This window comes from Dermacentor variabilis, unplaced genomic scaffold, assembly GCF_050947875.1.
Source record: "Dermacentor variabilis isolate Ectoservices unplaced genomic scaffold, ASM5094787v1 scaffold_15, whole genome shotgun sequence".
Classification (NCBI taxonomy): Eukaryota; Metazoa; Arthropoda; class Arachnida; order Ixodida; family Ixodidae; genus Dermacentor; species Dermacentor variabilis.
The window spans coordinates 8,251,101-8,266,239 of NW_027460313.1; the positions used below are offsets into that span (position 1 = coordinate 8,251,101).

The 15,139-nt window shown below is 44.7% G+C and overlaps 3 protein-coding genes across 4 annotated transcripts in view; 1 reads left to right on the plus strand and 2 right to left on the minus strand.

The window, feature by feature from the left end:
* Window positions 1-2,626, minus strand: part of Swt1 (Swt1 RNA endoribonuclease) — a 130,521-nt gene extending 127,895 nt beyond the window's left edge. Inside the window, exon 1 of one of the 2 annotated variants that reach the window (XM_075678032.1) lies at window positions 1,384-2,626. In XM_075678032.1, the coding sequence (XP_075534147.1) occupies window positions 1,384-2,203 (820 nt within the window). In that variant the 5' untranslated portion in view covers window positions 2,204-2,626. The remainder of the gene's footprint in view (window positions 1-1,383) is intronic. The other variant, XM_075678033.1, reaches the window with a different exon arrangement.
* Window positions 2,627-3,106: 480 nt separating this feature from the next.
* LOC142567935 (uncharacterized) lies at window positions 3,107-7,515 on the plus strand. Its single transcript, XM_075678023.1, has 2 exons — window positions 3,107-3,481; window positions 6,691-7,515. The coding sequence occupies exons 1-2, from the start codon at window positions 3,292-3,294 to the stop codon at window positions 6,858-6,860; spliced, it is 360 nt and encodes a 119-aa protein (XP_075534138.1). The 5' UTR covers window positions 3,107-3,291; the 3' UTR covers window positions 6,861-7,515.
* Window positions 7,516-8,681: 1,166 nt separating this feature from the next.
* Cdk9 (Cyclin-dependent kinase 9) overlaps window positions 8,682-15,139 on the minus strand; it is a 32,768-nt gene continuing 26,310 nt past the window's right edge. Inside the window, exon 6 of the mRNA XM_075678022.1 lies at window positions 8,682-15,089. Within this exon, the coding sequence (XP_075534137.1) occupies window positions 14,805-15,089 (285 nt within the window). The 3' untranslated portion in view covers window positions 8,682-14,804. The remainder of the gene's footprint in view (window positions 15,090-15,139) is intronic.

Here is a 15,139-nt window from a genome sequence, read left to right on the forward strand (position 1 = left end):
CAGTTTCACCTCACGCGATTGTCCAAGCCACGCCGATATCGCGGCCCAGGCCAATCATGTAAGGCAAAACCGAATGTTGGCTCTTCGAATGCGTACAAGATAGCGGCCAAGATCTCAATGCGACTGACACTCTGCCTCGATGCATGTTTCCTGGTGTGATATACAATATACCATGCAGATATTTCAGAGCAGTCTACATTGGCGAGACCAGAAATCTAGATAGATGTTTGAAAAAGCACCAGAATGATATCAAGAAGAAAAACAGGTGAACAAATGCCTCAGCAGAGGCTGGACACACCATCACATGGGACGGCGCAAGCACCTTGGCGACAAACCGAAATGTGTCATATCAGTTTCATTTAGAACCACTCATCATTCAAACTACTGGCAATACCCTTAACAGAATGGATGGAAATCTTCACCACATCTACGCGAAGTCACTTATGTCACATATTTAAGAGTACATAAGCTGTTTAAGCTATGACCATTTTCCTCGTCTGTTTTGTGATCAAGGTGCCTGTACGGGCACCAAAACACAAATTTTGTCATTCTACTGGTCAGCGACAAGAGTTATAATTGCCGCACTATAATTTCTGTTTGGAATTAAGCCCGAACCCCATGCATGACAGCGATTTAGTGCACGACGGCTTTGAGCGACGAAACGGGTCGTTGCATGAGCAGATCGCTCATTTGTGTCGCTTGATCGCTCGTCGTCTGGAAGTCCTATGAGCAACTAGCCAATAGCGCGAAGCTGGAACTGGATGTACATCAGTCAAGTACTACCGATTGTTGCATGGAATGAGCAAACAACTTATTTGATATGTGCAGTATAAGAGCATACTGCAAGACTTTAAGAAACATATTATGCTGCTCTTTACAGTAAAACATATCCAATGAATAAAGCATGTACGTGTCACACCAGTTTCGGCGCGTATTTGCTGCCCTCATACCAGCAACGCCAGGGAGGCGTCGCTCACGTGAAGTACGGCTTGTAGGCGACCAGCGAACGCGACAGCCATCTCTATTGTGTTGTTTGTTGCCATTGCACGCAAAATCACTTGCCTGGGGTTTATACTTTGACCAGAAATTGCTTAAATATTCCTTTTATGACTTGCATTTTTGTTTTTCTGTGCAGACACACAGGACTGCATTTCTATGAAAAAAATAACGAATTAACAATTACTAGATTTATGAATGCTTGGTCATCATATGTGAGGATATATGTGCAGACAGCATAACTGTTGCGAATAGGTGCCCCACAGGCGCTCGGTTCTACTGCTGCGCATCATGCAGACATTCGTTATTATGAGGCGTAAAATAATAAAAAGAATGTCTCGGCCCGCACCATAAAACTATAGCAGGCGTGTCATGAAGATAGTGTACCTAGAAAACACCAAGACGGTCCAGGGCCAGCTCTGGGCATCCCCGAGCCTGGCGTGGCTTGCTGCCAGTAGTGGGCAGCGCCGGAAGCTGACGGACCATGGAAGCCCGTCGCTGGACGCTTGGACGGTCTGGGTGCCTGCGACGGTCCAGTTTCAATGCCATCAGAAACCGCAGGCAGGCCACCGAAGAGACTGCCAGGGCCTTGTAGGTTCTCTTCACGGCTGCCACGCGGCCTCTTGGCCCCCAACGGCTCGACAGAGCCACGGCTGGTGGACGGCATCGGTGCGGCCGTCGCGGTGTCACGCGCAGTAGCAGATAACCCAGAGCCGCCGAACAGTGCCATCATTTTGGACAAAAGCGCCTCTTTTAACGACTTTCGTGGTTTCTCGGCGTCGCCTTGCTGGTGTTTGCCGGTGGTTGTGTCTTTGGAAGGCGCTTCCTTGGCTGGCGCTCTTCGGAAGAGTCGCTCGACAATGGGTTCAGCGGTTGATGTGGAAATTATAGAACCCAAAACATTGTACGACGACGACGGCGTCGATGTGGCGGGCGGATTTTTGCCTTCTGCTTCGGGAGCATCCGATTCGAACTGCTGAGAATTCCGATGCATCGGCGACGGATCGCGTACGCCTGAGGACAAACTCGGCAGGAGACGTCTGACCGCGGTCTTGACGCTGCGCTTGCCCACAGCCTTACGGTCTTCGCAAGGAGACTGTTGATCCGCTTTACCGTCGGCGGCCAAACCACCCACCGCGGCACTGCCTTTGGCCGACACACGTCGTGTCTCGTGCGGAACACCTTTCGACGCTTCTTTCTGATCCATCTTAGCATCGTCCCAGTCAAGTAAGCGTGTTACTGACACCAAGCGCGAGAAATCGCTACAAGCGAGCTGTAACGTCGCTTAACAGAGTGAGTCACAATACTATTATGGGTAGTTTAACCATCACACGGCTCTTTCAGACTGTTCAAGGGTGGCGCCGGGAAATACTCAAATCTTGCATTGCAAGCCAGCGCACACAACACGGCTTGCACGGTCCCACATGCGCTTCCAGAATACGCTAGTTCAACAGTGACATCGCCTAAATGAGGTAGCCACAAGCTTATTGGTAGCTTTTCAAGCCACCATTGTTGAGGGCTGCACCTTTAGGTAGACAAAAATGTTGCTTCGCAAACCGAGCGCATATAGCAGCCGACACAGACAACCACGTTAACCGCAGTCCACATTATTTATGGTGGTAAAGGCAAAGAAGTGGGAGGGGAAGCTGCTGCTGTTGCCACTGCTTCTGCTGCTGATGATGATAAGAGTATCCCCTTTGAAACAGGACCAAGGGCAATACCTCCTGAAAACTTTTAATGAGGTGTTGTTTTTAGCATAGAGTTTCATACGATGTTTTTAGGAGGTGCCGCCAAGGGATGGTGGTAGTAGGACCGGACGGCTAGCGCAACGTTTTGGCCATCGGTCAAGATAAACAAAAAAAAAACGATTGGTGGAAAAAAATATTAAGCGATAGGTAGAGCAGGGGTCGTTGCTAGCATAGATAAGAAGTTTTAATGAAGATAGAAAAGATTTAAGAAGAGGTAGGCGAAATGCTGAAGGCCCATAATCAGCGTAATCTGTGCTGGTATCATCATTATCATCATTATTTGGCTGCTTTTTGTTTTTTGGCTTCGACCCAGTCTCGGTTCGCGATGTCTCTATGATGTCTCGGTCAAGTCAAGCCAAGTACGTATATTCGTGACCCGTTTGCGTCTTGCCCGCATTGCCCGTCTGGCTGGCGACCTGCCTTCATTCTATGACCTGCCGTGCTGTGTTGAATGGCCTAGAATGCTGTGTGTCTGTAGCTGATTTCTCGGATGTGTGTGTTAAGTTGTGCGGTTCATCACTAGTTTCGCTACTACAAGGTGGAAGCTATGATCACGTCCATTGTACGGTTGGCAGTAGACCCGTGGAGCCGTAGACAGCACCCCATCCGTGTGCCCAAGGTTTCGTGGTTCACCCGGCATCGGAGGTTCACTGTGTTCGTGTTCAGCATCGGAGGCACTTGCCTCTTGTTTAGCCGAGCCATATACGACATATTCACAAGCTTCTCTGAGCCAGAAAGTACGTTTTTGATCTCAAGTTGTGTAACTGTACCATTTTAGTTTTTGTCTCCCAGGCAGCCATGCAGTGGTTCACTTTACCGTTCACTTCTATGAGAGTAATTGTTACAACTTTTAGAGGGCACGAACAAAGCGTCCGTTTTATGTGTTCGCACTGCAGTTCTGCTGCAGTAGAGACGAGCGAAATACTTGCAACTGTCTTTCTTATCGGTATGTCGCGGAAGTCATTATACGTTGTCATTTATTGAGGCATCTGCGATACACGTTGCTGGTGTACGCTGCACCTGCCACGCGAGATTGCGGTCAAATGCGGAGACGCGTGAACACTCGCAGCACTGTTTGTCATGTGTGCTTACGCGTCCTTAGCACAAGGCTGCCGCATTTCCTCGCTGACCTTCTGCCACCTTGACCGGGTACTGCATCAAAGCATGCTCTCCGAGGTGATACAGTTCTGTGACTGTCTGCAGATACTTGTAAGCCAGTGTTTGGCAGCACCATGCAGTAAAAATAAACCGCGAAAAATACAATCAATATTTCAGCATATAAGCAACCAAATGAACTGGTGTTTGGCATAAAGGAAGCTCAAGGAGGAGGGTTCCTCAAGATATGTGCTTGGTTGAGTGGCATTTGGAGGCTAACTATTTTGTTACCACTCGTGCCCAAATTGTTCACCAATGATCAAAGATTCTGACCCACAATATCAGCACGTTGAAATCGTTTCTCACATGGATAGAACTATCATTAGTGGCTATTCCAGGTTTCGCCAACCCTCTGCATTGTTGGTTGTTGAAACACTTCTTAAAGCACATTCTCCTCCCCCCTTGACTGCCGTCACAGGGGTTGACGAGGTTGCAGCAGTCCTGGCACCTTAGAGTCGGGCCATGAGGCCCGTCTGAATTGTTGGTTCATCAAGATTTTGCTTTATCATTGGTGGTGCACTTTTGTGTGTATGTGTGTAGACGATAGTCTTTGAAAGGCAGAGCTCTGCTGCTCAATCCAGCATGTGATAGTAGTATTACATCATTACGTGCCTGTATTTACATGGAGGCTGTCAAAAAATCAATAATGCTGAAGTGTTTCACGAATATACTGTTGTGTATGACTCCATTGCAAGTAGATTTTATTACACCTGCACGGTTGTCGATTCCTGTGAAGTCTGCAGCCTGGAGACATGGTGCACAATTACGGGCACATCTATTAATGCACCTGGGGTTGTATTCTGAGTCAATTAATTTTGCCATAACGAAGTTGCACTTGCAGGAAAAATAAGTCAAATTGTGAATTTTGTCAGGGACTCAGTGATTTAGCTGTGAAAATAACTTCACAGATTTCTGGAACACTCCTGGTGAATAGCATCTTGTCAATAAGCAGGTATAAGCAGAATCCCGCTAGAAACTCAACATGTATGTAGTAGCAACAACTTGATTTGGGCAAGTTGGTTCATCTTCAGTAAAACTTGAAGCAGTGCAAAGAAGATGAGGACAGGAATCAAAAACAAACACAAGACGAACTGTCCAGCTGTGTTTGTTTTTGATTCCTGTCCTCGTATTCTTTGCACTGCTTCAAGTTTTGTTCAAACTCAACCACTATTTACAGAATCAAAAGCACTGGCATGTGCATAGCGTTTGCAAAAAAAAATTGCATATTTGAACTTTGCTAATAGATGACTAAGGGCACTTCAGGATAACAGACTGCGTAACTCCAACCTACTATACTAACATCATGTTGTTGGTTGCATTTGCCTACGATCTACCACTTTTTAAAAATGTTTGGTTGAAGTTACAAAAAAGTGTGGTCATACAATTGACCTTTTCAGTGCTCTGGGAATCAAGTTACAATAAATGATAGAGTACATAAAATATTAAAGTCTAAGGGCAGATTTGGCGATCCATATGCAGAAAACCAATGTTCAATAGCCTGGCAAGGGAACAAGGACCCCAGGTTGACGGTTGGCCTCTTTAAGCAGGGAAGGAATGTTTACTTAGACTGGATAGACAACATGCAGGACAGACCTGGAGCATGAGAAGAAAATGTCCAGACTTATTTGAATAAAATTTGTTTGAATTGCATACGAGGTAGGGCAAATCACAAACTTCAGCTGATCATTATCGTCAAAGAGACAACAGTATATAGTCAGTGCATTTTGCCTGTACCTACTCACGAAGAGAAATCTTTGAGGGTAACCATGGGAGGAAGGGCTGCCCAATGGGCATAGAGCGGGAGATTACATCTGCAAGAGACAGGAAAATGACATTGTGGATTAGAGAGCAAATTGGTGTTTCTGATATTCTAGTTATGATTGTAGCTAAAACGACACGTAAAAAGAAACGCAAGATCAGTTTATAGTGATTAAGTGTCATTAAGAATATTTTTAGAAAATTATACTTTCGTTAATTTTGTAATTTGAGGTTGATCACAAGAAGAGAAAATAAAAGCCAAACTTCCATTTCTTAAATTTCACGTTGACACCCAGTGCCGATATGTCAGTGTGAGGTCGTGCATTTCAAAGTATTTTTACATATTTGAGCTGAAAACTATTGGAAACTGGCAAAGTTCAGTCTTTGGCTCCTTTAGAATACAATCTAATTCATCTTTACTGTACCGACAAAAAATTAAATAGGCCCAAGCAGACGGTGTCAAAATTTATGATGTCATGGCATGCTGGTGCTGGAACTTCCAGGCGACATTGCCTGCCATCTTTTGTTTTCAGTCTTTTCTGGCTTGCCAAGCTTCCTCTCGCGGTAAAAGTGACATTTTTTGTTTGTAGAAGTGTTATCTGCTAGTAAAAGTCAACTCCAATTTCTGTTTAATGACCTTTGAATAAGTAGAGTTATTGCAGATCGTGAAGTGCATAGAGCAGATAACCAGCTAACGAAAATGGATGCTAAGGGCAGGGAAACACAGATGATGATGCAAGTATGGTAAGATTTAGAAATTTGTAAGCATAGGCATTTGACCTGCAGTGAGCATGAAATATGGGGCTTATTGTAATTGTGTAGAAAAAGTGTGACGAAAAACTGGTATACGTTTGAACTGCAAAATGCTATGGTTATTGAAGCAAACTTTCTGGTAGGAGAAATTTTGACAAAGAAAGCAATATTTTTTTTGAATAAGTAGGGCCAGTAAATGAGTGCGGCAAGTGTGATAGCAGTTTGCCCCTGCAAAATGCTGGTGCCCTGTGTGACCATGTTGCATTGCATACCTGCGCAGCATCCAGGGAACATCAGTTGGACCTGGGCATGCTTCTGCAGCAGGCATTTTGGCGCAAGGAGGGCGAGCGGCCCAGGAGCTTAAAAGAAGCACTCATCGAGCAAGAAATGATTCGCGAGAAGCAGCGGAAAGAAAAGGAGCGGCAAGCAGCACTGGCAGCCCAGATGTGACTACTATTTTTTCTTGCAAGTTGACAGGGTCATTTCCTTCTCGGGACAGAGTTGGAGTGGTCTTGAGTACTGTGCGCTTCCATTAAGGGGTATTTCTCCCACCCATCCTTGTTCACTTTTGCCCAGTTTGATCCCCAGCACCTCCAGCGATGTCAGTGCTTTAGGCTGCACCACTTCCGAGTCTTGTCAGAGCCAGTGATGGCACCTGAGGTGCATGCTGCAGAGAAAGTGGGGTGACATTTAAGTGGACCCACTAGGTTGCCGTGCACACTCTCGGCTCCTGTGACCAGACAGTGGCAAGCCTCAACCTGGTGTCCACCTGGAATATAATGAGCCTTGTGTTTTCAGAAAGTCACAGTCAACAAATCCTTTGGGGATCAAGCTGATAGGACCTCTAGGTGAGACCCTACTGGAAAGCTTTACCAGAACTCGAGCTTCAGTGGCATTTATGTACCTATGTTGGAGGATGTTCAAGGAATGCTGCAAAGTAGTGCATCTGATCAAGGCAGTTCACATTGGGTGTAGTAGAGTGTTACAGTGCCCTTCTGCAGGAAGTGCTCTGTGCTTTTCTAATTCTGTTGGAAGCTTAGTCCACTGGTGATACTTATTGATGCGAGCCCCTCTCTGATATATAATAAAGCTCTTGGTAATGTTCTTTATGTGCTTTATTCTTTCCTACTTGACAAATTACAAAGGAATTCCTTTCATTAAAACACTTAAGCACACTTTTAGCTCTACAAAAGTGTGGCTAAATTAATGCCGCAGGTGACTGAAAAACCACAAGGCCTGTTGGTGCTGCTTGCACAAAATAGAGAGGCGAAAGGAAGTAGCCTGAATGGTGTGCCAACTCACACATGTAGGAAATAGCTGCTGAATTTGTTTCGGGAATGGTGGTGACATCACTAGGCAGCACTTGGCCATACTTGTGGGCCCGGTCATGGTTCTTAGTAGTAATGGATGACTGCACAGACTCAGTTCAATGCTTGCAGCAAAGGGCTCATTTATACAGACTGTTGCCACCAAGGGGAAAGGTTTACCACATTCGCACACATTATGCTATGAGGCAATGCTCGAATGGTTAATGGTAAATTACCAAATACATAATGCCTCATAATCTACCAGCACAACAACTAGACAAAGATGAAAAAGAAGGCACCATCTATCAACCGAAGCTTTAATGCAAGCACATGGCCAATATATGCAACGCAGATTGCACCAAAGCAGGGAAAAACAAAACCAACATCTTGTAAAGAGGATACATAAAAATCATGTTTAATTACATGTGATAAAACAAAAAGTTGAATTGATCCTGTGTTAGCGTGATGGAGGGATGACTTGTGCATTTGTGCGCCTGCTTATGGATGTGAAAAGCTTCAGCTATCTCATGCGTACACTGCCCTCTGTGCCTCATAACGATGGCAGTACTATTGAAAAGAGGCATGTAACCACAAGTGTGACAGTGGCTAGATGAGAGCTGGGTGTGCCCTATAATTGAAGTGTGGTGTTCTTTGAGGCATGCGTTGAGGCCATGTGTTTGCATTAAAGCTTCAGTTGATGGACAGCATTTGTGGCCGTCTCTTCTTTATTATCTTTGTCTAGTTGTGCTGGCAGACCATGAACATATTCCAACTCGCGCAGTTGTCGTTACTTTTGCAGTACATAATGCCTGTGCAAGGCTCCTCCTAGTTTGACCAGCGTTGCAGAAAGCGCCACAGGAGCAAGTTTCAACAGGTTGGCCAGAATGCACTGGAAGTAAGTATTCTTGACTTAGGCAGTGCAAAATATTGTAGATGGAGGGGAAGAAAACACACGACACAGTGCAGACTATCAAGTGAGAATTTAATGAAAAAACACAGATATATAGATACGCTAAAAAACGTGGCCCAAGAAAAAGTTAGAAAGCAAAACTTTTTAGTTCCAACATCATATAGTGGTAGGCATCCAAGTAATCTAACTCTGCAGGATGCAGCATAATGGATGGCCTCGTAACAAAACTTTCACCCGATTTGCTTATAAAACATGCCTCTTCCGTTTCTCGTGCCACCTTGTCTTCGAATCTCAACAGTACCCTTGTTTCAGCAAAGGTTGGTGTGTCCAAAGTTAGTATATGTTGCCAAAGTGTTTCTAGCTGTGGCACTCAAGACCCAACGAAACATTATGCCAAACTGCAACAAACACATGCATAAAAGTTCTGTGTGCATAAATTGTCACACATCTTATGTGTTGTGCAATTCTGTTTGTATGAGCCCATGGCAAAAGTAATGAGCAACTATTTTCCACAAGTTGTTGCTCATTACCTACGAAAAGGAAGGTGCACCATTATGCTCTTAATCCCGCACAATTCAGTTTTGTGTGTGTGCATGCTTGTGGAAGCAACTTCCAATAGAACCTATTCGTAATTGTAAAGCTAGCTTTTCTGCTACAGTTTGGCCAACTAACATCAGCGTAATCATTTTTGCAAACAGCCTGTACAAGTTCAGTTTGCTTGTGTTATGGCACGTAAAATGTAGATTTTGCTCTCGTGATGAAACCATCTGCAAGATACAAGCCCCAGCATGTGCAAATAGCACATATTTTTTGTTTGAACTGCGACCCGTGCTGTCGTTAGTTGGGCAAATGTGCAGTGCAGAGAAGCACGCTTGCAAATGTGAAAAGAGTCTATTAGTCAGCCCATCGATGGTTCATTAACTGACAGCCTGTTTCCTGTCCTCTGACTTTCACATTTAATACCCCTTGCAGCCAAAAGGGGGAGAGAATGATGATGCCATTATGTTGTGCACTCAAGCCTGTCAGAACAAATCAGAAAAGACCAGAACTTGTGCTACCTGGCATTCGATGCCAGGCTTTTGAGGCTGCAGCAAGCTTAGCAACTGGCTGCAGAGCAATGGTGCATTCCATGGTAAAGCAACCACGCATTCCATACTAAGCAACCACAAGCAGTGTTCCCATCTGCCTTTTCAGATCATGTTCAGATATATGTTATCATCATAAGGGGAACGATGGATTCAAAAGGTACCACTTGCAAAGCTGCCCTTTCTATTTGTAAGTATGGTTGAGCAACTAACCACACCATAAACATTATGCTTACCCCTTTAAATGAGTACTGACATATTTTCATAGTTGTACAAACTCAAGCACAGCACTTTTTGCACCTATGAAGGCTGGAAAACATTGCAATGTCATGACACCGAGAAAAAATTGCAGATGTCATGTAGTAATAAGGCTAGCTTCGATGATGTTGCTCACAAAAATACTGCTGCACAGTTTCTTGTGACCAAGTAGCCACACCGATTGTAGGAACAGGATATGCGAATGTACTACTGTGTCGTAACCTCTTGGGCATCAAACCTAGTTCATAGCAAAAGGTACAGTAAATTAAAATTTAGGGTGCTCAGACACCTTCTCGTACCATTTCTGGGATCGAAACCTTTGTTTAATGGAAAATAATGATAAGTTGAAAGTGGCACATTAGTACTCGGTTTAAGCTGACGCCAAGCTGCACGACATCCAAGCTGTTTGAGAAAATCTATTCACAATTTTCTTAATGGAGGAAAGACAACTATGAGATTTCATCAGTTTAATGCAGCAGTGTACATACTAAAATGAATCGAAGCAGTGGTTGTACAATTACTAACCTTAGACCGCATTTAATTGAAAGAGACGATCGGTTCTAATTTTAGACTTGAAACCTGTTGTTCAAAGAGTCTGTAACCACTTGCAGACTTGCACAGGGCTGAAGAGAGATGAATTAACAGGTTCTTGCCAGTTTTATTCAGAAAATTGAAACCAAAACGGTGAAAAGTGCACGCATGAGTGATGTGACCATTTTGGCCTTGCTGTCACGCAATGCATGAAGCAAGGGATATCGCAGCTTGGTAAAGGAGACTGGGAGGCAGAAACGTGACTTGCGAGTGTCTGCTAGGGGGCATGACAGTTGCACATTCTGGCATTTCAGCTTCAATATCATGGTGTGAAATTGGCCAGAATGCATTGCTCTGTAGATCGATTCTACTATTTTTGCAACTCCGATGCTGCCACAAAATATGCTGTTAGTCTTTAGCAGGCCGAAGTTAACCACAGCAAGATGCACATTGTGTTTGTGCCATGACAAACCCACCTAGATCAAAAGCCAGGAAGGGGAGGCGAGAATAAAATTATTCTACATTAGGAGCGGAGCTGAGGAGACTCGCCTTCCAGACTTCCCTAAATTCACTAGAAAAATCCACAATGGCATTGTGCTCGGCATTCCCCTCAATGTTACCTTGGAACACCCAGTATACAGTCGAACATCATGTCCAGAGGGCCCCGGTACGGACTTGCGACCTTGGGACCCTCTTCTGCGTATCCTTCTTGTTGTAATCATGCTTTAAATAATTTTTTTTTATTGACTGATTGATTGAATGCCTCTACGATGAAGACTGGTAGAACAAATTTGCCTGTACAGCAAAGAAATTCATGCATCCCCTGGCAGTTTAGCGGTTGCTTTATGACGAATGCCAAGTAACAGTGCTGCCACTGCCCTCTGTGTGCTAGCACCAGTGGCAGTTGACAAGCATGCCACTATCAGTAGCAGTCCCACTTCACTGCTCCAGCAATCGCTCGACTAGTATGCTGCTTGTTTCAGTGCATCAGTGCATGCGATGGCTGACGAATGCATCGCAGTTGGTGATTTGATCATAAGTGACGACTGACAATGTATTCAAAGCCAACCGGGGGGTAGGTAAGGACGCAAAAGTCAACAAAGGCAATAGTGATGAAGATCCTGTAGACTAGCCAAGAAATCTCACGGCAAAAGAGGCGATAGCGACATTTGACAATCTGCAACTTTACTTTGTGTAGCTCCTATGTTTTGCTGCAAAGCATGCCGTGAATCTTGGTACAATAATGTTGGCTACAGTTGCCCATTCTGTCTAAGTGTGCACCGAGAATTAGCAATTATCCTGAATTATGCTAAATAAAGATTCAGTTTTGTTGAATGTGCTTAGCCTGCTCTGGGGTAAGCAGTAGGGTGCACGACCTTTACAGCGAAGTGACTTGTACATATAACGAAGAATATTGGAGGTCCCAAGCACTGTTATAAAGGCATTTGACAGTAGTGGGAAAGCAGCAAGGACTACTGTCATCATGGCACTAGCAGGCCCACTATGCGCACACTTTGAACCTGTTAATTACCAGTAACAGTGCCAGCTTTTTGCAAGACTTCAAGTGGTTGTGCACTATTTGGACAACAGACTTCAAATCTTGCATTAGGGTTAGTCATGCGGCTGTCAGTAAAAGAAGCAATCTGTAAGAAATCACTTGTCTTCTATACCCTCATAAGACATCTGAAGCATATTTTTCTGAACCTTCCTGCATAGTGTGAGCTTGCAACGCTTTGTGCTGCATGCTTACGTGCATCAGGTCAGGAGCCACATAGCTCTGTGTGTTGCTGAGCACGAGGCAGCAGCTTCAATTGTTTGCCGAGGCTGTCCCACTCTAAATGCAAAAGTGCTCAAGTACCAAACACTGGGTGCTCACTGAAGAACCCCACATGTTCAAAATTAACTTTCTGTTATGGCATCTCTTACAGCCCGAGTCCCTTTAGAATACTGAATCAGATCAATCAATCAAAAAAGGACTGATGACTGTTGCTCTTCCAAGCACGCAAAGCCGAGGGCATGAGAGAAAGCAAATTTGCCATTCTGAGACATAACAGTTGTCCCAAATAAATGACACCAAGAAGGAAAAAAATGAGGGCTTTACACAAATGGAAACCACTAAGCTGATGAGCGTTGTTTAGGCTAGTAAAGTGTTATTTTCCAATTAGCTAAAATTATTAGGTTTACATAGCATACTTTCAATTAACCGAACTGATAAGGCATCAATGCAAAAGTTGTGAAGCATGTCGACAACCACATTGATAGCAACCTAGGTCATGTGCAGCCCCCTTCTTCCAATGAAAGGCGAAAGCCCGCTTAAGTTTATAAATACCATGTGACAACTAACAAAGACACGTAAACCTCATCATCTATTATGCTCAACATCTTACGCACTTATAAAGCCAGGGCCTTGTGTTTGATAAGGACTTAAGATTCACGGCAAAATCTGCCGACAAACCAGGGAAATAGAGCAGCTGCTAGTTCCCAGTGCGATAAGCTGGATCAGTGCTTGACATTGTCGCAAGCTTTCTTTGTTGCAGAAAAAAACAACAGAAGACCTAGGGCTCCTCTCTGAACGCTGTTATCCGTAATTTCACGACATCCTCCACTGCTTTTGCACTGATGCCTTATCAATTAGGTAAATGAAATAAAAGTGAGGTAATGAAACTTGATACAATTTAAAAATAAGAATAAAGGCATGAACAATGCTCATCAACAGTGATCACCATTTTCTTAAGTCTATGTTATTTTTTAAAATTCTTGGTCACATTTAGAAGCAGAGAAAGCCGGTATACAGGTGCTAATATTTTTTGCAGATAACACTGCACATAGCATTCAGCTTTGTGAGAGGCAAAAAAAAGGAGAACCCAGTGAATTTCTTATTTTTAATAACGGCCTGCTCCACATAATTCTCCCCAAAAGAAAGCATGATGAATGAAGTGTGCAAGAATAACCTTCCACTACACAGAAAACTGCCTCGCAGACAAATGCAGTGCAGACTCCTCAGCTAGCAGCTCACACAAGCACTGGACTGAGACAAAACAATGTGCCTCCACATTCGCACAGCAAAACAGTCTGAGCACGATTGCATGTCTCTAAAGAGGCTCGAAAGGTAAAAGTAACCACACTTTTCCACTCCCACAGCTTCACTTTGGTGCATTACAAACATTTGCTAAGCAAACAGCATGCACAGGTGAGAACAGCACTGACACAAAGAAAAAAATCATTTCTGCAGCAACGACGGTAGAGAGTCGGTACTGCTCCATTTCATATTTTGCGTGCACTTGACAGTTCAGGCAGTCCTTTAGCTGCAATGGAATGAAGAGCAGCAGTGCATTGCATTATAACACACCATAGAATTATGAGGCGTGTGATCACACACAACGATTGCTTCGTTCATGCTAACAAAACAACGGCCTGCCCAATGTGGCAATGAAATACTGCTGTAGGCTGCCTGCACTATGCAATGGGAAATGAGAAAACCACCGAGACAGCAAAAACAAGATCAAGCTGACACAATCTCTATAGTACAACCTGAACTGGTCTTAGTCACCTAGAAAAATCCATGCCAAGCATGCCAAGCATACTGGTCTAAAAAAAAGTGATAACAAAGACAACACTCACGTTCACAAAAATAACAACAAATTGCTCTTCGCAGGCACTAAAAATGGTCCGCACTTGCAGTGCTGCCTAGTGCAACTTTGAGAAAAAAAGTCATCACAAGACCAGCTGGCACATAGGTGTACATGTGCAGCCAAAGAGACATGTCTGACTGCTGTCATCGATGCTTCTGGAGAGCGCGCAATTACAGATGAGCACAGCAACGGCACCCTGTGATCAGATGGCACCTGGCTGTCTTGGAATAAAGATGTAGTCGTGCATCACTCTCTGCCACAAGACAATAACGGTGTCCACTATGATGCAAGTCAGATGTACACAAATTGTTCTGTACATGTAGTGAGAGCAAACAAGCTCACTCGTAAAATGTAGCCATGTGCAGCTAGCTGTGGTCATGATTTCAAGTGTCACAGCTGCTCGAGCAGCGAGGCTGTCCCAATTCTGCAGCTGCACAGACACTGATGGCTCCCTGCTTGGGGCAACATTGACCGCTGCACATATACGATGACAATGCGTCCAGAGTCTCGCAGGTGGCCGAGAGAGCTCTTTGGAAAATGATACTGCTTCCGGAAACCTCTATTTTGGTGACACACACGGGCCATGCCAGAAAGTTTGCAGACAAAAGCCTGGAGAAGCACACCAGACAGAAAGACGGAGTGAAGGGCTAGGCACAGCAGCTGGGCTCGGGTCAGAAGACGCGGTCGTGGTACTGCCCGTCGGAAGCGGAAGGCACCTTGGGTGGGTGATGTGGCCCCTGTGGTGGCTGCTGCTGCATTACCCGACGCCGTGGGGGTGCAAGGTACTCAAACATGGACTGCGTGTGCTGTGACAGCATCTTGGCCAGGTCGCATGGCATCGGGTCTGTCCAGAAGAAGTCATGGTTGAGCGCACTGTCACTGTCGCACCGCTTGCTCGGGTCCAGGTGCAGTAACTTGTCCAGTAGGTCCAGTGCATAGGGGTCCTTCACGTATGCCTGTAAATGGACAAAGAAGGCCTCGATTACATACTGCACAAGTGCTGAAG

Coding starts and splice junctions, on each gene's coding strand:
- LOC142567935 (XM_075678023.1), top strand. CDS start 3,292: ATGATCACGTCCATTGTACGGTTGGCAGTAGACCCGTGGAGCCGTAGA. Junction 3,482..6,690: donor AAGCTTCTCTGAGCCAGAAA/GTACGTTTTTGA, acceptor ATACCTGCGCAG/CATCCAGGGAACATCAGTTG.